The sequence below is a fragment of the Lynx rufus genome, unplaced genomic scaffold (genome assembly GCF_022079265.1).
Source record: "Lynx rufus isolate CCGP_SWC_20201006 ecotype Redwood Valley unplaced genomic scaffold, mLynRuf1.p SCAF_4, whole genome shotgun sequence".
NCBI lineage: Eukaryota > Metazoa > Chordata > Mammalia > Carnivora > Felidae > Lynx > Lynx rufus.
Genome location: NW_025814856.1, coordinates 63,019,658 through 63,038,779, shown reverse-complemented (window position 1 = coordinate 63,038,779; position 19,122 = coordinate 63,019,658). Strand labels below are relative to the sequence as shown.

Sequence of the window (19,122 nt, the reverse complement as noted above, 5' to 3'; positions counted from 1 at the left end):
CCCCCCACCCCCGTTCCGGGTTCTTGCCTCGTGTCGCCTTGTGGCTGTGCAAGGGACAGTTTCTTTCCAGGTATCCCCCAGAGTCATTGATTCCCTCTGATGTGATCTCACCAAGGCGGACACCCTTCCTACCTTTCATTCTGTTGCTCTTTTAGGGGCCGGGTGTTCAGGCCGCTCGGTGCATTGACTTTATTATCCTACGAATAAACATGACAGGCATTTAGGACCGAAACGTAGAGCGGTATTCCCGTGCCTCTAACATGGCCAGATCATCCCTTGGACGTGTGGAGGTTGGCGGTGGGCTTATTCCCTCCTGTATCCCACAAACTGCGTGCTCTGCCAGCTGCTGGGGTAGGACGTGGTCCCCAGGTGGAAGGTGGGAGCCACTGCCTCTGCGGGTCTTTACCTGGGGTGGCGGAGGGAGGTGCACAGCATGGGCGAGAATTCATGTGGCGAGTTATTTCTGTGCAGTTGAGGGCTGTGCCATCATGGCACATACAAACAGGGCCAGGGATTGGGGCCGCTTTGCTGGGGAGGTGACATCTGAGCTGAGAGGTCTAGGATTAAAAGGAGCTAACCAGGTGAGGCTTGCCTAAGTGGGTGAAGAGCATTCCAGACCTGCAGGGCATATGCAAAGGTCCTGAGGCAGGAAGGGTGGAGTGTGCTGGGAAAACTGGAAGAGAAGGGCCATGGGGCAGGGGTGGAGAGAGGGAGGTGCCTGCCCTTGGCTCACAGCAGTGGGATGTGGGGACACGGCACCAGCATTAGCCCTACAGATGGGTTGTGAGTTCTCCTCAGGCTCCCGTCCACCTGGGGTGTCCCCGCCAGCCCACCGCGTTGGGGACAGGCCCTCCTTGCTGACATGGGGGCACCATCCACCTCGTGAGTCTCATTAGGCAGGTCTTCTCCATCTTCCTGGTTTCCCAGACAACACGCAGAAATCGTAGATGCTAAGGGTGCATCGTGCCAGGCCTGCTGTGGCGCCACAGCACCCCTGCAGAGAGGTTGCTGAATGTAGGAGCCCATTTTACAGATGAGGGCCCTCATCTGCAGGAGGTCCTGCGGTTCTGGGACAGCCTGGGTGGCTACCCTGGCCAGGTGCCTGCTGGCCGTCCCCACGTGGCTGGTCACAGCCACCGGGAAGGGGCGATGTCGTCCAGCCGTGGCCTGCTGCTTACCTGCCAGGTGACGTGTGTCGGGGGCACGCTGTCTGCATCCTCCCTCTGTTTTCCGGCTGGGTGTTAGGTGTCCTCACTGCCCTCCCTGCCCCCAAGCTGGGTCCTTCTGGAAGCCCTTGGCGGGGGGGGGGGGGGGGCTCCGTGCTCTGTGGCCAGGAGTCCTTGGTATAGACTCACCCCTGCATTAGGTTTGTCCAGCGTCCCTTCTCGAAGCCATGAGCGAGTCCTCTGCTGCTGGGATGTGATTGTTGGAAATCCAACCTGTCGGTTCAGACCCAGAGTGTCCTGTCTTCTGGCCTGGACGCCAGTCACTTGAGGTGGGAGAGCAGGGCCCTGTGGGTCCTATGGGACTTTGTGCATCTAACAGTCAGGTCTTCGAGGTGTCTGTCTTGTGCCACGTGTGGACTGTACTTTTCGTCTGAAAAAGTAGGAGACAACGTGTGCTTGTAGTACCAGGCTCTGCGCTGAGGGTTCACATTTGGGGTGCTGCAGGGTGTGTGAACGGGCAGAGTCTTGGGGGTTGGCCTGGTCTGGTTCTGACGCTGCCCATGCTGACTTTGGGGTGTCCCACAGCTGCAGACCCTGCGGTACCCAGGGAGGGGGGAAGGTCCCTGCCAGCCTGCTGATCAGATCCCAGACGAGACCAGTGATCAGGCCCCACAGCTGACGGGGCTCGGGGTCCTGCTTGGAACCCCAGCTTTCCCTCCACGGGCCATCTGCTTAGAAAGGGGCCAGGTTACTAGTGGCAAAGCCTTTGTCTCACAGACATATTTGGGCCATTGTCACCCAAATTTGGGCCAGTTTTCTAGTGCTACCCACTGGTCATGGGAATGGCTCCCTATAAGACTGGGTGCTGGGGGGCGGGTCCAGTGGGACAGCGCGGGTGGGTGGGTGGGGGGGGGTGGGCAGGGTCATGTAGGAGGAGCCACTGGGGGCGGGGTCCTATAGGAGGGGGCGCGGGGGGGGCGGGGTCTTGTAGGAGGGGCCGTCGGGGGGGGGGGTCCTGTAGGAGGGGACACTGGAGCGTGGGGTTGGGTCCTGTAGGGCCGGAGCTGCAGGATCCCTATATGGACAGCAGGTGTTTCCTGCAAGTCCTGTGTGGGCCCTAGCCCCCAGGTGAGGTGGGGACTGGAACCCCTGTTCTAGAAAGACGAGGAGGGTGGCTGAGGCTGGAGCAGGTGAAGGACCTTTCCAGGTTTGCAGGGTGCAGAGTGACAGCACAAAGGCGGTCTCACGGGGAACCGTGTCTCCTGACAAGGCCTGGACCAGTTTCTCCCAAGAAAAGCCATGCAGCCCTGCCTTTGGCCCTGGGGTGACCCACTCGGAGCGAGCACGGGCTCTGTCTGCCTCTCTTAAAAAAGACAGTTGTGTCTGCGTGCAGATATCACGGGGGATTGGTGTCCCCTCCTGCAAGATGGGTCTGGGGGTTTATATCCCACAGCTACAGAGTTGCTACTTCTGAGCGCGTTTCAAACATAGAAGTAACACCAGTAGCAAAAGAAATGAGGATCGATTATTGCAAAAGTGTGTTGGGCAAGAGAGCCCCTCTGGGCAAATGCAGCGATCGAGTGGTTACCTGCTGGAGCACCCGCCTGGCTGCTGGCCAGGGTCCTGGGCTCCGGGGCTGCGTTCTCTCTGCCTTCCAAGTGCTGGACCCAAAGCGACTGCTGGCCAGGGAGGCCAGTGACTTGGTCGGGGTCCCAGGACCGCTTAGGGGCCCAGCACGTGCGCTGCCTGGCCCTCACCGGAAACAGTGCCTTTGGGGCAGCGTGGGCTTGCGCTTCCCCTGTTGCAGGTGTAACCTTTGCCACGGATTCCACCGGTGCCCCTCCCCTCCGTCTCCCACCGGGTTTCTTCGCGCCTTTAGAAGTTGCGGGCTGTGATAAGCGGGTGCCAAATAGACAGGGGTGAAGGAGGCGGGGCTGGGCAGAGGCAGGTGGGGACCAGGAGCCAGCTCGGGAATCGCCTGTGTTATCTCTGTCGCTCTGGTCGGTAACGATAAGAGTGGCTGGCGGTGTCCTCAGAAGGCTTCCCGCGAAGGTGGGTGGGCAACGTCTTCTTGCCAAGCACTGCGAGCAAAGCGCAGCCCCGGGGGCCTGGGGTCTTCCCGCAAAGAGGTTTTCTCCCACTTCCTGTATGGGGTTAGGATGCAGGGTTCTGGTGCACAAGGGACCTTCCTCTTTGGTAGATTTCCAGGAAGCTGGTTTCTGGGTCATTCCTCAGCCGTGAAATGCGTTGTGGTGTTTGAAGGGGGGCTCGGCTTTTGAACCCCACGAGCAGATTGGTTCTTTGCTCTCCAGCACAGATGCACAGAGACTGCATACCTGAGGGTACCCTTCTGGCCAGTGACGTGTTTTGGGAAGTCTTGCCCCTTCTGTAGAGTCTCCTAGCCGCTACACAGCAGAGTGGGCACCCAAGGGGCTACCATCTCTGTGTACCCGGGGTCCCATCACCCACACGTCATCCGCTTGGCTCCAAACGTAGCCTCTGAGGGAGGGAGTCCGGTGCGCGTGGAGTCTCAGAGGCTGGCTTCCAGAGGTGGCTCGGTCCCAGCCGCTGTGTCCTCTGCGGTGGGGGCTGTGCTCACTCTCCCGACCTCCTTGATGCTGGCCTGGCCGTTGGGCCACCAGGGCCAGGGGATCGAAAGAGCCCTGGGTTTAGTGTCAGAAGTTGCTATCACATCTTCACTGTGCGATTCTAGACACAACACGGTCTTTCTGGATGCTGTTTCCCAGGCTGCCTATGGGGGTTCCCACCGGGAGCCAGGTGGCCCACCAGGTGTGGTGAACTTTCTGACCGCAGTCCACTGTGGCCTGTCACAGGATGCTGCTGGTGGAACAGGGGGCCACGTGGTCAGAGGACCCGGACCCCGTCCCCTCAGGGAGAGGGCCAGAAACAGGGTCCCAAGCTGGCCTTGTATCTGTCCTAGGGACCCCTCCTGCCACTCTTCCCCTCCATGCACCTGTTCGGGCCACGCCCGTCTCCTCACTGTCCCCAAGATGCAGAATAGAGCTACTTCATGGTCAGTCACCAGCTGTGCTCTTCCTGGGACACATTCTCTTGAGGTGATCCCCTCACTGCAGGGACCCCTGCCCCTCCACGCTGATCTGCGGCTCTGCCCACCTCCCCGTGCACCTGAGGGGTGGGGGAGGCCTCACCACCGGGCTGGGGGGAGGGGGTGCAGGCGGTGAGCGGTGGTTCTGGCCCGTCATCCAGTTAGGTGATGTGTGGGCTGGAAAGCGTGAAGGGCCTTGCCCTCAAGGAACGTGTGCTTTCTCTACAAACTTACACGCGTGGATCTTGTCTGGTTTTCAGTCCGTGCACATTACTTCAGTCTAAACTGGCACCGCGGGGCGGCTGCAGGTGGGGCTAGGGGTAGGGGCAGGCGGCCCGGCCTTCCTATCGCTTTGTGTGTGTGTGCACGTGTGTGTTTAGCGACCCGCCTTTCACGTATGTGTCTACGCATCGTGTATATGAACCTGTCGTGTGTCTGCCCTGGATCTATCTGCCATCCATCCGTGCCAGGAGATGCAGGTGGGGATTCCCTGGGCTGGGGGCTGGCTGGGACCCGTCTGGGAAGTGCTGGGCCTCAGGGCTGCTTTGGGGAGAGTGGGCCCAGCCCCCTGACCTCCTGGGAGCCGCTGTCCACGCTGCTCAGAGTCCCAGGCACCGAGGGAGCCGGCTCAGTCCCGGACTCGTCTGTAAGGCGGGACCCGTACGAGAGGCACCCGTCCGCCAGGGACAGCCAGCGGGCAGCCTCCCTGGGCACTCTGTGCTTCCTGCGCCACACGCTCCCAGCATCACTGCGCACTCCATCCGCAGAGCGGGGCCAGGACACGCGGCAGGCTCCGGGAAGGGGCCGGCGAGTCCCAGGAAGGGCACTCGGGAACACCGTGCTGGGCTTACGGGCTCTCCCGCCTCTGCCATCTTTGGCAATGCCTTGCACACCTCTTTGAGCCTCGGCTTCCCCACTTTTGAAATGTGGGAGGTAATTCCTACTCACAAAGTTGCTGGGCGTGTCTCCTGAGATCGTGTCTACGCGGCCTTTGTGGATCACGTTAACACACACACACATGGAAGGATCTTGCAAATTGTAAAGTCATCACACCTGAGGCTTTTTCCCTGCAGGATGGGCTTTTTAAAAAAATGGTAGATGTTGGGGCGCCTGGGTGACTCAGTGGGTTAAGTGTCCAACTCTTGATTTCGGTTCAGGTCATGATCTCAAGGTTCATGAAATCGAGCCCCATGTCAGGCTCTGTGCTGATGGTGTGGAGCCTGCTTGGGATTCTCTCTCTCTCTCTCTCTCTCTCTCTCTCTCTCTCTCCCCTCTCCCTCTCCCTCTCCCTCTCCCTCTCCCTCTCTCTCTCTCTCTCTCTCTCCCCCTCTCCCTCTCCCTCTCCCTCTCCCTCTCCCTCTCCCTCTCCCTCTCCCTCTCTCTCTCTCCCTCTCCCTTTCTCTGTCTCTCTCTCTCTGTCTCTGTCTTTCAAAATAAACGAACAAACCTTAAAAAGCAAATAGTAGAAGCAATAGAGAATTATCAGGCTTTGTTTTGTTCGAGTCAGTCTGATGATAATGGTAGTGATCTAGTGAGCGTTGGTCGAACACCTCCTGTATACAGGGGACAGGCATTTACAGGTGCCGTGGGTGGGTTTGTCCTGCTGGGGGTTCGTGGACCATGTGGCTGGGGCTCTGCAATCATAGGGCCCTGACGTGCTGGAGACCCTCCCTGGCCGTAAGAGGCGCCAGCAGTCACCGTGTTTGACTTCCCACTTAATGACTAAATCACAGAACGGTGGCCGTCCTTCCTTCTCTGTGGGTTGGTGGCTGTGGACTGCGTGGGACTGACCTGTGCTTTGTCGTTTGCAGGCTCCGGGGGGCTCTGCACCGTCTGCTGCTGTCTGCCGTGCCGGGCCGTCCAGGTAAGCGTCCAGAACCTGGTGTCCCTGCCTCAGGCCAGATACGACAGGAAGCCTGAGTGTGGTCTTCCTCGAGTCTGTGGTCAGTTTCCAGGTGATGCGTGTCTGTGGTCGTGTTCCAAGGTGTAGAAAGCTCTTTTTTTCCCCCCCTGGATGCACCTTCCCAGCATTGAAGCCCAGATTGTGGGAATGTGATTGTTTCCATGCACAGCCCTGGCTTCTTTGTGCAGGTGAACTTGGGGGGCGTTCCAGAGTTGAGCCCAGAAGGTGCACCAAGCTCTGTCTGCCTGAGGGCAGGGCCTGCTGGGACGGCCACGGCCAGTGCTCCATGTGGGGCAGTCTCTCAGGAGCTGTGGTTGGTGGATAAGACACGTTATTACTTTTTATATTAGTGTTTAAAAAGCTGATTTATTTTGTTTTGTTTTGTTTTATTTTATTTTATTTGGGGGTTGGGGAGAGAGGCAGAGGGAGAGAGAGAGAATCTTTTAATGTTTATTTATTTATTTATTTATTTATTTATTTATTTATTTTGAGAGAGAGAGAGAGAGAGTCAGAGTGTGAGCGATGGAGGGGCAGAGAGAGAGGGAGACATAGAATCTGAAGCAGGCTCCAGGCTCTGAGCCATCAGCACAGAGCCCGATGCAGGGCTTGAACTCATGAACCGTGAGATCGTGACCTGAGCCGAAGTCAGACGCTCAAGCGACTGAGCCACCCAGGCGCCCCAGGGAGAGAGAGAGAATCTTAAGCGGGCTCTATCCTCAGTGCAGAGCCTGACATGGGGTTTGACCCAGCGACCCTGGGATCATGACCTGAGATGAAATCAAGACTCAGATGCTCAAATGACTGAGCCACCCACATGCCCCAAAACCTGATTTAATTTTTAAAAGTCATCAAAACTCTTTTGCGGCCATATGTGCATAAGGCAGAGAAAAAATATCTTGGTGATGTTTTGCATCCTGATTTGAATAAATCAACTTAAATGACTAAGTTTATGATGCTGGATCTGATGATGTTCCTTCCAGTGGGTATAATAACAGCACCGTAGGTATTCCTAAGAAGCGTCTGTCTTCCAGAAGGAAATACTAAAATGTTTATAAATGAGGTGGTAACAACGTCTGGGATTTCTTCACGGCGGCCAGAGTGGTGGACGAGGGGGTGTGGGCGGAAACGTGTGTTAATGTCGAAGTGAGACGGTGGGTCCGTAGCGGTTGGTTAAACTTTTGTAGGTTTTTGAATTTTCCAAAATTAGGAGAGAAACACCTATAAAAGGGGCAGTCGATAAACAGGTGGCAGCCACAAAGGCTCGAAGCTCCTGGTAGCGATGGCTGTGGACCAAAACCACCTTCCTGTGACCGTCCTGTGTCCCTTTGTGGGTTTTCTGTGGGTCTTAACGCGCTGGGGCTGACCCAACACCTCATCCCCGGCCACCGTCAGCTCTGGGGGCCTGCCCTGCCATGAGGATGAGGAGGGAGGGCTCTCGGGACATGATCCCCACGGTGCCGTCCCAGCCTCAGCAGCCCTCCCCTCTGTAGGCCCCGTTGTGGTCGGTGGTCCTGCCTCCGCACCTCTGCCCTCCCACCCCCAACTCCCCAGGAGTCCGCACACAGTAGCCCTGCTGGTAGAGCCGGCCGCCCCTGTGGCCGAGGGGAGGCACCTGTAGGGTGGCCGCCCATACTCCTTCCCAGCGCGTCCCCTCCACGGCCCCCACACCTGTCTCCAGGTGGGGCAGGAAGACCTGAGGACCCGCCACGGGGCCTCTGCTCCCGCCGTCCTGACCCCCAGGAGTGAGGACCAGGCTCCTCCCTCCAGAGTCCGTCCCCTGGGGGTCTCCCTCTGCCGCAGGGCAGGGGCTCCTGTGATGCAAATACACTCGGAATAGACACACAGCCCCCTGGGGGGCTGCCGCCGGGGCTCCCCTGCGAGCAGCCAGTGTGGGCACCTCTGCGTCCTGACCGGCCCCCTCTCCTAGGCCCGCGGTGCTGAGCCCCGCCATGGAGGACGGCCGTGAGCTGGACCTCACCTACATCACTGAGCGCATCATCGCGGTGTCCTTCCCCGCCAGCTGCTCCGAGGAGTCCTACCTGCACAACCTGCAGGAGGTGACGCGCATGCTGAGGTCCAAACACGGGGACAACTACCTGGTGAGTGGGGGGACACCGAATGCGGGGATGGTGGGGGGGGGACACTGAGCCTGGGGATGGTGGGGGGGGGACACTGAGCCTGGGGAGGGTGGGGGGACACTGAATGTGGGGATGGTGGGGAGGGGACACCGAGCCTGGGGACGATGTGGGGGGGACACTGAGCACAGGGATGGTGTAGGGGGGGCACTGAGCGCGGGGAGAGTAGAAGAGGGGACGCCGAGTGCAGGAACGGTGTGGGGGAACACTGGGCACTGTGACTGGGAAGACACTGAGTTTCCTGAAATGTGAAGAAACCACTGAGAGTCTTGGGGTGGCCACTGAGCCTGTGGGGTGGCCGTGGTCCCTCCTCTGTGCCTGGCTTCATGGAGATGCCCCGGGGCTCCCTCCCACTGGGGCTTTTGTTCCACGTGCCACCTGCTGTGGCATGAGGTCACGAGTGTCCCCGGGGAAGTGCAGCTGTCCCCTGCCCATGGCCGCTGCCCCTGAGCGCGTGGTGGGCAGCTGTCCTGGTGCGCTGGGCGCTCAGCATCAGGAGGGGGCCGCCAGCCCCTGTGGGGTCGGCGTCCCTGCATCACGGCTAAGCCTCTCCCTGCTGCCAACAGCCGGGAACGCGTGTGACGTTGTGGAGGGGGAGAGTCCCCGCTTGGGGGTAAGCGCGGCCAGCGTCTCCCGCATCCCCTGGCTTGCCCTGTGTGTTCGCGCCGTGGCAGCCCCAGGGGAGCGGCCCCGTGTGATCTTGGGTTAAATTACAACCCCTCACGCCTCCGCTGCACCTGCCCCGACGCTGTTCTTATCTCCATCCAAGCAGCTAATCTTCGCTCTAAACGACAAGGCCGTTATTGTGCCCTTATCGGTCTCAGATGACTAATCGGCCGCCTGCTGCCTGCGAACGAGGCAGGGCGAGCGGAGGTGACCCCGCGTCGCTTCCCACAGGCTGTGCCGGCCCGGAGCTGAGTGGTCAGGGTCGGGCTGGAGCCGTGCCGTCCTGGCTCCTGGGTCCCTCGGACGCCAGTCCTTGGCGTGATGACCTGGCTGCCGGCTGGGGAAAGCCTGTCCTAGCCGAGAGCGTCACACTCTTGTCCCATCACACTCTTGTCCCAGGGGCTTCCTTTCTCCCCAAGGCCCTGCAGGAACTGTCTGCCCCATCCTGATGCCTGGCCCAGGGGTCAGCACACGGCTGGTCCCCTGCAGGTGTCCTCTGAGACCCGGGAGGGCCCTGGGCCCTGGACACGCAGCTGTAGGGCCAGAGCCTACCCCTGGCCCCCACCAACAGTGAGGGCAGCGGTCCCTGCCTTGTTTTGGGACAAGGACCCTTAGGACCCTTTGGAAATGTCTGAAGAAAGACCCGTGTGCGTGTCTGGTACAGATCTGAGTTAAGAATCCTGGGTGGGCTCATCTCTTCCCCGTCTACACCTGCATCCTCTGATGGACGAGCAGCCAGTATAACTAACTGAACCCGCAGGCCGTTGAGCGAGGCTGCCCAGGGTGACGGGTCTTATCAGGCAGGAGGGCTCTTGGCTCTGAGGAAAGCGGGTGGCGAACCGCACCAGCTGGACAGGCCCCTGTGCTCAGCTGTCCTCCGTTCCTACGTACAATTCCACCTTTTATCATCCTCGGTACCTCGAAGGCAGGCGGCGGGTGAACGTGAAAACCAGCGGTTTCCTCTTTGACCTCTGAGGACGCTGAGTTGTCTGACGACTTGTTCCTTCCCCTTTACAGGTGTTAAACCTATCTGAAAAGAGGTACGACCTCACGAAGCTTAACCCAAAGGTACGGACCTTCACCCTTTATATTCTGAGTTTTGTTTTATCAAACGTGCACGATGAGTATCTGCTGGTGCGGAAGCTGTTCCCGGCAAGCCTTTGTGGGATGTGACGTCATTAGGGGAATCAGGAACTGCCCTTATCTGGGGGTTATTTTTAAATCAGCTGCTTTAGGGGCGCCTGCTTGGCTCAGTCAGTTAAGTGTCCGACTTCGGCTCAGGTCATGATCTCACAGTCCGTGGGTTCAAGCCCTGCATCAGGCTCCGCACTGACAGCTCAGAGCCTGGAGCCTGCTTCGGATTCTGTGTCTCCCTCTCTCTCCGCCCCTCCCCTGCTCATACTCTGTCTCTCTCTGTCTCAAAAATAAATAAAAACATTAAAAAAAATTTTTTTTTAAATAAATCAGCTGCTTTAGTCTGAAGGAAGTACACATTTGCCGGAACTTGCAGAAATATACAGAGAGAGCCCACTTGTCCCGGCCTCTGTCTTCCCCCGGGTGGAACTAATGATAAGTAATAAAATGTCGATGCCAGAAGTCGACGTTGGCGTGATCCACAGACTGCGTTCAGCCTCTCCTGGGTTTACACACGTGTGTGCACAAGCGTGTGTGCACACGCGTGTGGTGTCTCCTCTGCCAGGATCTCCCGCCTGTCACCTGTTTTGTTCTCCCTCCGTTATTCTTAGTTGTCAAGATTTAGGGGAAATTTTTGAAATTGCTCACGTGTGTAAGTGATGGCGTAAACAGCATACGTGATCCACGCGTGGGAACATTCTGCAGCCACTGGGATAAGACAGTAGCGTCTCCGCTATGTGGACAAAAACCTCAGGGCGTCACCTAAATGCTACAGCTGTTCCCCTGAGTGGCGGAAGGGGGTATGTGATATTTTTCAGCTTGCCGGCATTTCACTGAAATTTTCCATCGTTTCATGTTACTTCTGTTACTACTAGGGAAGGAAGCTCGGCCTTCCCTTCCCCTTCAAGAAAGGAAAAGGAAAATAGAAAGTGTTTTGCGTCGCGGGGCAGGGGCGGGTGCTGGTGTTGGTGTCAGGCGATGAGGAGGACCTTCTCTGTTCCGGCTCCAGATTGAAGCCGGGGCTCAAGGCGCTTCCTCCTTTGTGGGCCCGCTTCTGTCCTTTGAGGACCGTGTTTCTCCCAAGTGCACCCAGCGGGCCTCTCTCTGAGATGTTATCTGCACGCTGTGTGGGGAACAGCTCCCTGAATTTCCCCAAGCTGCGATTTTCGTCTGCCCGGAGGGATTTTTGGCAGTAGCTCCGGCCAAGAACTCCAGTTTCAGATCTGACCGGGCCTTGGCTCTCCCCACGAGCCCTGCCCCATTAGCGGCTCTGAAAGTCCTTTCTAGAATTGCCATCCCAGCTGCAAAAAGCAGAGTAGTTGTCTCACGGGGGCAACATAATCCTTCACGTTTTTCTTTCCAGTGAAGGAGCCTGGCCACAATTTCCAGCAGGTTTTATTTATTTTAATTTTTTAAAATAAGTTTTATCATGATTATTTTTTATTTTAGAGAGGGCGCGCACGCGTGTGTGCACGAGGTGGGGAGGGGCGGGGGGGGGGGGGGAGAGAATCAATCCCAAGCAGGCTCCACACTGTCAGCACAGAGCCTGACGTGGGGCTTGAACTCACAACCCTAGGATCATGATCTGAGCCGAAATCAAGAGTCAGATGCTCAACCGACTGGGCCACCCCAGGGCCTTCCCAGCAGGTTTTAGAAGAGGAACACGGCCCAGTGTTCCTTACTGTTAGATGAAATATAGATAGAAGGGCCATGGTGGGGTGCCTGGTGCCACCAGAGCCCCCAAGAGGACCCCCGGGGCCCGTGTCTCGTTGCAGATTCTGGACGTGGGCTGGCCCGAGCTACATGCACCACCCCTGGACCAGGTGTGCACCGTCTGCAAGGCGCAGGAGTCCTGGCTGAACAGTGACCCCCAGCACGTGGTTGTCATCCACTGCAGGGTGAGTGCCACCTCGCACCTGGGGTGGAGGGCAGGGTGGGGGAGGCCGGGGGCGGGGCGGGGGGCCCGGAGACCGCCCGTCACACCCATGGCGCTGTCCATCGGCCTCTGTGGTCACGTTCGCGCACTTGTCCTTAAAAATGAAGAGCCATCATTTCCCCCTCCCAGAGTTTGGCTCCAGAGTTTGTGGGACTTGGGTTGCTGAACACGTAGCTGAACATTTTGAAACGAATGAAGGGCAGGAATGATAGCGAACCATTTTATCTTCCCGCCATTTTAAAAGAAAGAAAGCCCTTTAAAAAATTTTTTTATTGTTTATTTTTGAGAGAGAGAGAGAGAGAGACAGACAGACAGACAGAGCATGAACAGGGGAGGGGCAGAGAGAGAGGGAGACCTGAAGAATCTGAAGCAGGCTCCAGGCTCCAAGCTGTCAGCACAGAGTCCAACGCGGGGCTCGAACCCACGAACCGCGAGGTCATGACCTGAGCTGAAGTCGGACACTTACCTGACTGAGCCCCCAGGCGCCCCAAGAAAGCCCTTTGAGAAGGAAAAGGGTGCTGTTAGGATGGACAGCAGTGGGCTGGGGGTGCCGTCTGACTCCTGCTGTGATGTACCCACCCCCACGCTGCGGGCAGGATGCTGTTGCAAACGTGGTCGTCCCCCGACCGGCAGCTGGATGGGGACCGTACGTGGCCACCCCCTTGCAGGCTGGCGGGTGCTGGCCGTGGGGGTACTGTCCGGGCTGCACCTGGCCTCTGACCACCTGGGATCTTTTCTCTTCTCTGGTTTCGCACGGCCTCCCTGCATTCCCTGGCTTCTTGGATCCGGCTGGCGTGGAGTGCAGCCAGACGGAGAGCGGATTTCCCGAGCGGGGAAGCCCGTGGCCCATACCCTCCATGTGGGAGGTGCTTTGGGAAAGGACGGTGCGGTGGGTGGGCATTGGTCCCAGAGGGAAAGGGTCTGCTCCCCATTTTGTCCCTTATACACCGTGTTCTGTGACCGTCAGAGCATCTTGAAAGCGTTGACATTTCCTTCTTGGGATGTCTCCTTTTCAGATCTTTTCATGTTCCAAAGCTGCACGAAAATCCATTGCGTTATTGAGTTTAGTTTCAGAGAACCTCCCCCTCGGGCTGTGTGGGGCTTTCTGCACAGTCTCCCCCCAGGGTACAAAGACCCCCTGTTCTGGGGGCAGTAGGACACCTCCTGGCCCCCCTCATGGAGTGCGGTGGCTCCCAGCTTGGAGGAAAGCCTTTCAGGTGCACACGAACAGGGACGACATTTCTTTCTCTGCTTTTCTTGCTTTTTCTCATTTCTAACTTGATTTTCCTTCTCCATCAAACAGCCAGCCAGGCCCCCCACTAGTTTTCTTACAAAACTAAGCTAAGTGGAGCTTTTCAGGATTGCATTAGATGGAAGGACCTTCTCTCCGAATTTGCGTCTTGCTTCAAACTTCAAAAGAAGATAGGCTTTTTTAATTTTTAATCAATTCTTGTTAGTTAAAACAAACGGGTCTTCGTTAGCCGTGGCCTGGTGACTTTGGTGGAGCGATGGTGATGCCCCTGTGGCTCATAGGTCCCCAGGCCGGGCCCCCGGAGGATCCTGGCACACTAGACCTTGAGAGTTCTGGAAAACCTTGCACCGTTCTGGGGGCGTGGAAGCCATTCCCGAGGCGTTCTAGAAAACGTGCTGTGAGAGAGAAGCCCCCTCTGAGTGTGAACTTTAGATGTCAGCGTTAACAGAAGTTCACCTTGATCGTAGCAGGGGTGACATCGGGGACTTGGCCAAAACCTGCGAGCTCAGCAGAGTGTGTGTTTCCTTCTGCACGTGCTGGGAATGCAGGCAGAGCTGGGGCGCTTGGCCTGGGGGGTGGGGGGCAGACACAGGTCAGCCCTGCAACGGCCCCGCTTTCCCGTCTGCTGCGAAGGGTAGGGGTTGTGCGGTTTTGCCCCTAGTCTCCTTCACTGCCCACCCACCACCTGCTAGCTGCTGACTGAGCAGACGGTTCTTCTAGAAGTTTCCATGCCCACAGCATCTGGTTTTGAGTCTGTACAAAGGACTCACCTTCAGCAACTTGTGCAGTCAGTGATTCTGACAACTGTGGAGGACAGACAGCTGGTGGAGTTGAACCTTTCGGAGTCTCGTGCGAGCACCACAGAGACCATGAGTGACGGAGCGCGGTGGCCGTGAACGTCCCATGAGTGCCCCACCGGGCCGAGGGGCTGTTTGCTAGCAGTGGGTTTGTGCCAGTAAATGGCGTGTGTCTGTGCACCTGACTTGCATGGGCAGAGAGCTGCCCGCTCCTGGGTGACATTCCCACGTGGTGTGGGTCCTCAGAGCTGTGACCGGATCTGCTTGGCCATTTTTTCTCGAGGACCGACGTGGGGGCCTGCGTGCCGGTGCCCCTGCCATTTTGGCTTCATGCGCCTCTACGTCCGAGTTGGCTGACTTTTCATGCAAAACCCAGACTGAATATTTTGGGCTTTTGCGGGTGCGGGGTGACCGTAACTGCTCACACCTGCCGTTGACGGTGGAAATACCCCTCGTGCACCTAAGCAGACGGGCATGGCTGGGGTCAAACAGTGACAGCTGACCTTTAGGTGACTGTCACGTGTCACAGATGTCATAGTTTTGCTTCTTCTTCAACTGTTCAGAAACATAGCCCTGGACTCGCAGGTTGTGTGGACACAGGTAGTGTGTGCCCACAGGTAGTGGGCAGAAGGGGCTGGTGGAGTGTGGTTTGCTGACCGCTGGGCTGGATTGTTGCAGTATGTTCCAGAAGGCGGCAGGCGGCCTGTCACAGCAGTGGTGTTGCCACACACCCAGTCCTGTGGGTCCCGTTGGCCCGTGGTTCCGGCTGGCTGCCGCGTCTGGGCTGTGTGTGTCTGTGGTCACGGACTGAGCCCCTGCATTCTTGGGCCACGGTCCCTGTGTGTAACCAGGCAGGGCTGGGTAAGCGGTGGCAGGGGTGAGGTGCTGCCAGCATGCTGACATCTGCCCTCCGGGCTTTCCAGGCTGCGTGTGCAGCCCTCATAACCTCGGCCTGTGGGGCGGGGCTTCAGCTCACTTGCAGGCGAGTCTACACCCGTTGCGTGCCTCCCCCCGCACATGCTGCTGGTCCCCAGTGGGAGATGGCGAGCTAACCGGCCACCTCTGTGCAGATCTGCCCCATGCCCCAGTTGGCACCTGCCGTGGGCACCCGGTGTGCACGCTGCCTGCCCACTGGATGCTGCCATCCCCAGATCGGGGACCGGTGGAGGCTGACGGTGGCTACCCCCCCCAAAGCAGGCTCTTTGTCATCTGCGAGCGTTCCGTCTCTGCGGTGTGAGTCCAGAGAAACTGAGTCCCTCTTTTGTCTCCTGCAGGGCGGAAAGGGACGCATCGGCGTGGTGATATCGTCGTACATGCACTTCACCAACGTGTCGGCCAGGTACGAGGGGCGTCCGCGCTGCCCTGGGTGTCGGAAGCTCCGGGACGGGGTGGGAGGCTCGGCTGGCCCTCGGGGCGGGGAAAGCGCCCCGCTAGTGTTTGGTGCTGCTGAGAAGGACGTGCAGGTGTCTGATTGACCCCGACGTCACCTTGAGGCAGCTGGTGAGCGCTCCCTCGTTCTGTGACGAAAACAGCAGGGACGGATGTCACCCGTCTTAAGAGCGAGAGCCGTGTAGTCTCCCTGGATACCTTGTACCTTGTCAAGACGAGTGGCCACGGTGGTTTGCGTGTCCTTGGCGTCTGGAATGTACTTTGCAAGTTGGTCTTTTCTCCCTCAATCCTCCTGAGTAACCCAGGGGGTGAACCAGTCACCGCTCACGCTTTACCGATGGGGAAACCAAGGCTCGGGGAGCTGTCTCCGGTCCCCTCTGGTCCCCGGGGGCCGGAAGAGCCACCACGGGACCCTTGGCCGGGACGTTGGGCGCAGGAGGCTGGCGGGAACCTCCTGGTGCAAACCACTCACGCCGCAACCCAGCCCAGAGTGTCGTTCCCTGTGGGTTTGCGTCCACACGTACCCTCCTGTGAAGCAGGAGCTGCCACAGTTATGAGGACACGCGCCCTGTTCATAGTGGCCCACGGATCCTGGCCTTGCCAGCGCCAAGGAGTGAAATTTGACTTCCCAAATGTTTTCTCTGGACGTGGACCAGGGAGCTTGGGGCTGCCGGGGGGGGGGATCCCAGCCCCCCCTGCAAACCGGATCGCCCCTCACTGATAGTCAGCGTCTGGGCGTGTGCCAGACCCCGAGGCTCCTGCTCACTTGGACTCCCTCCGCCGAGCCACAGCGTGCAACACAGACCACGTGCCGCCTGCACAGCGTCGCCCCCTGTTTCTGCCGCAGCCACGTGGCTGTGCCTGCAACCCGGGCTCCATGGGCGGGGGCTCACCTGGCAGGTCAGGGGGCACAGAGCCCAGCGGCTTCAAGCCCTAGAGCACCCGCAACACCCCTCCTCAATCCTCCATTTTTCTCCATAGTTGGGGCTCATCTCCGCCACAGAGTCAGGCCATTTTCATGAACCCCAAAGCCTTGGGGTCCTTGCCTGCGAAGGGGGGAATGGTGGCTGAGCCTCGTGCAGTTTTGTGGCCGTTCAGTGCATCGTGGCATGTAACGTCCAGTACCAGTACTCGGGTATTTGCCGCTGTTAATGCTGTTGGCAGCCGCACGAGTAACGGTGTTAAGTACTTCTTGCTAAGATGGAGCGACACCTGCCTTTCTGTTTTCTTAAAAAAATTTTTTGGGGCGCCTGGGTGGCGCAGTCGGTTAAGCGTCCGACTTCAGCCAGGTCACGATCTCGCGGTCCGTGAGTTCGAGCCCCGCGTCAGGCTCCGGGCTGATGGCTCGGAGCCTGGAGCCTGTTTCCGATTCTGTGTCTCCCTCTCTCTCTGCCCCTCCCCCGTTCATGCTCTGTCTCTCTCTGTCCCAAAAAGAAATAAACGGAGCACGCGTTTTTAAGAGCTCTGTCGTGAAACCGTGCTCCAGATCAGATCCGAAACTGGAAATCAAACAGTAGGGAGGATGCTCGTGTGTCGGCTCCCTGAAGACGAGCAATCACAGAGACCGTCCCTGGGAACACTCCTGATGCTAACAGTGACGTTAATACTGAACACGCACAGGCCCAGATGCGTTATCAGTGTCCCACGTTTAGTGGGACACGAGAGCTCTGGGGAAAGGAGTGCTTACAAGCGAACGGGTGGATATGTAACCGTACTTTCCAGCTTGAAAACATAAGTCCTCGACATGGTAAATATTCAGAGCTTGAGGGGATCTTCCGTACGGGACCACCCCATCAGTCCAGCTTTAAGACAAACGCAGGCGGTGAAATACCGATTTTCTGGAGGTGCACGTACACGTGCTAAGGGGAGGGCTCACCCGTAGATCACATTTCCAAGGAAGCTTTTTGCTGCGACCTCTTGTACCCACGTTCCACGATTCATCTGAGTCAGATCAGGCAGGCCCGTGAAATGCCCCGTTACGGGGTCTCCTGGATCCTGCCGCGTGCGCTGGTGGGCGTTGTAGAGCTGAGGTCAGCGTGGGATTGTTGGTGAGCAGCGTTCCCTGTGGTGGCCACCTCGGAACCATGTTGGCGCAGCCTTCTGACCCCCCCCCCCCCGGCCTGCTGACAGTCGTAACCCCCCTGCGGGTCCCACACTGCTCTCCGGGGACTTGCTGGGTGTTGCTGACCGTAGAGCTCTGACTGTGCCCCAAACCCCGGTGATCCGAAGACTCATGCGGGGCCCATGGAAGCCACCTGCTGTTTGGGACAGAGCTCCAGACCCGCAGTCCTGGCTTCCACGGTGGCCCGAACATACTCCCGGGATTGGGGTCCAAGAGGAGATGCTAATGCTAGGCTGGGGTGCACGCGTGCAGGCATGGCAGAGGTGGGGCTCCCGTGGGAGCCAGTCACTCAGGACAGCCATACCACCTGTCCCGTGTCACCCCGCCACCTGTGACTCCACGGGGTCAACGCTGTGTCTCTATCCATCTCTCTCCTTCCCCAGCGCCGACCAGGCCCTGGATAGATTTGCGATGAAGAAGTTCTACGATGATAAAGTTTCGGATTTAATGCAGCCGTCCCAGAAACGGTACGTACGTGTCCCCACGCCTGAGTGAACAGGTGGGTGAGATTTCATATTTCAGAAGGTGGGGACAGAAGAGGCGCCTCCCCTGACAAGGCAAGAACGGGAGGGGAGGGCTGGTGGGTGCCCAGTGGCAGAGATGAGCCACTGTGTGTGGGTGGGAGGGGAGCCCCCGGCCCCGGCTGGCTCTGAGAGGGGGACCCAGGCGTCCTTCCCTCACGCTCGGCGCAGGGGTGAATTTGTGCTCTGATGCCGGAACTGGTTTCTATCTGCCGGGTTGGGTTGGTGAACTGTGTCTGTAATCTGCTGGCGGGTGGAGGTTCTGGGCCGTGCAGGCCACGTGGTCTCTGTCACGGCTGTCCTCACGGGAGAGCGGCACAGGCATTCGGAAACGAGCGAACGTGGCTCTGTGGCAGGTTTGTGGTTGGCCCCGACCCCTGTGCTAGACGCTCAGCTCCTGAGCTCGGGGCGTCTTCCATCATGTTAGCCTCCCTGGCCCGCCCACTACCCTCTCTCTGGAGCCCCCGGGATGCTCGGTGTGCGGGGTCGGAAGGGGCCTGGGACAGCCGACTCTCTCGCCATGTGTCCCCAGGGGAGTGCATGCCGCCCTCCGCGCCCAGCTGAAGAAGGCGGACGGGGTCAGGGTGTGCGCAGCGGGTCAGGGTCCAGCGAGAGGGGTCCTGGGCGGCCTCCTCCCGGCCCCACGTCTTGCTGACAGTGACACGGAGCCGGGCACACAGCCTCTGCGCTATTTTAAGGCTGACAGCAGGGGATTTGCCAAGGATGGCTGAGGCAGTTGCCAGGATGGCTTTCTGTCTCCTGCACCTGCTTCCCCAGCCTCTGAGGGAATCCTTGGGGCGGCTCACAGGCGTGTTTCGGTTCCATCTGGGAGAGGGATTTCAAGGACCACCAAAGGCACTGCCTCCTTTTTTCCTGGGTGTTTCCCGTGTCCAGGTCCGTGTGTGTTCAGACCTGGCTGTGTGGGTGGTGTGGGACTCTGAGTCTGAACCCACTCTGAGCCACACACCCCACAAGGGAGTGTGAGTCGCTTGCAAGAAACCCAGCATTTCATTAGTATTACAGGTACACCGAGC

At 58.5% G+C, this 19,122-nt stretch overlaps 1 protein-coding gene across 1 annotated transcript in view; it reads left to right on the top strand.

Moving 5' to 3' along the window:
- The window catches only part of TNS3 (tensin 3), a 169,598-nt gene that overhangs the window by 41,884 nt on the left and 108,592 nt on the right, over positions 1-19,122 (top strand). The window contains exons 3-8 of the mRNA XM_047095317.1: positions 6,045-6,097; positions 8,064-8,235; positions 9,955-10,005; positions 11,847-11,969; positions 15,331-15,395; positions 17,951-18,034. Of these exons, the coding sequence (XP_046951273.1) occupies positions 8,086-8,235; positions 9,955-10,005; positions 11,847-11,969; positions 15,331-15,395; positions 17,951-18,034 (473 nt within the window). The 5' untranslated portion in view covers positions 6,045-6,097; positions 8,064-8,085. The remainder of the gene's footprint in view (positions 1-6,044; positions 6,098-8,063; positions 8,236-9,954; positions 10,006-11,846; positions 11,970-15,330; positions 15,396-17,950; positions 18,035-19,122) is intronic.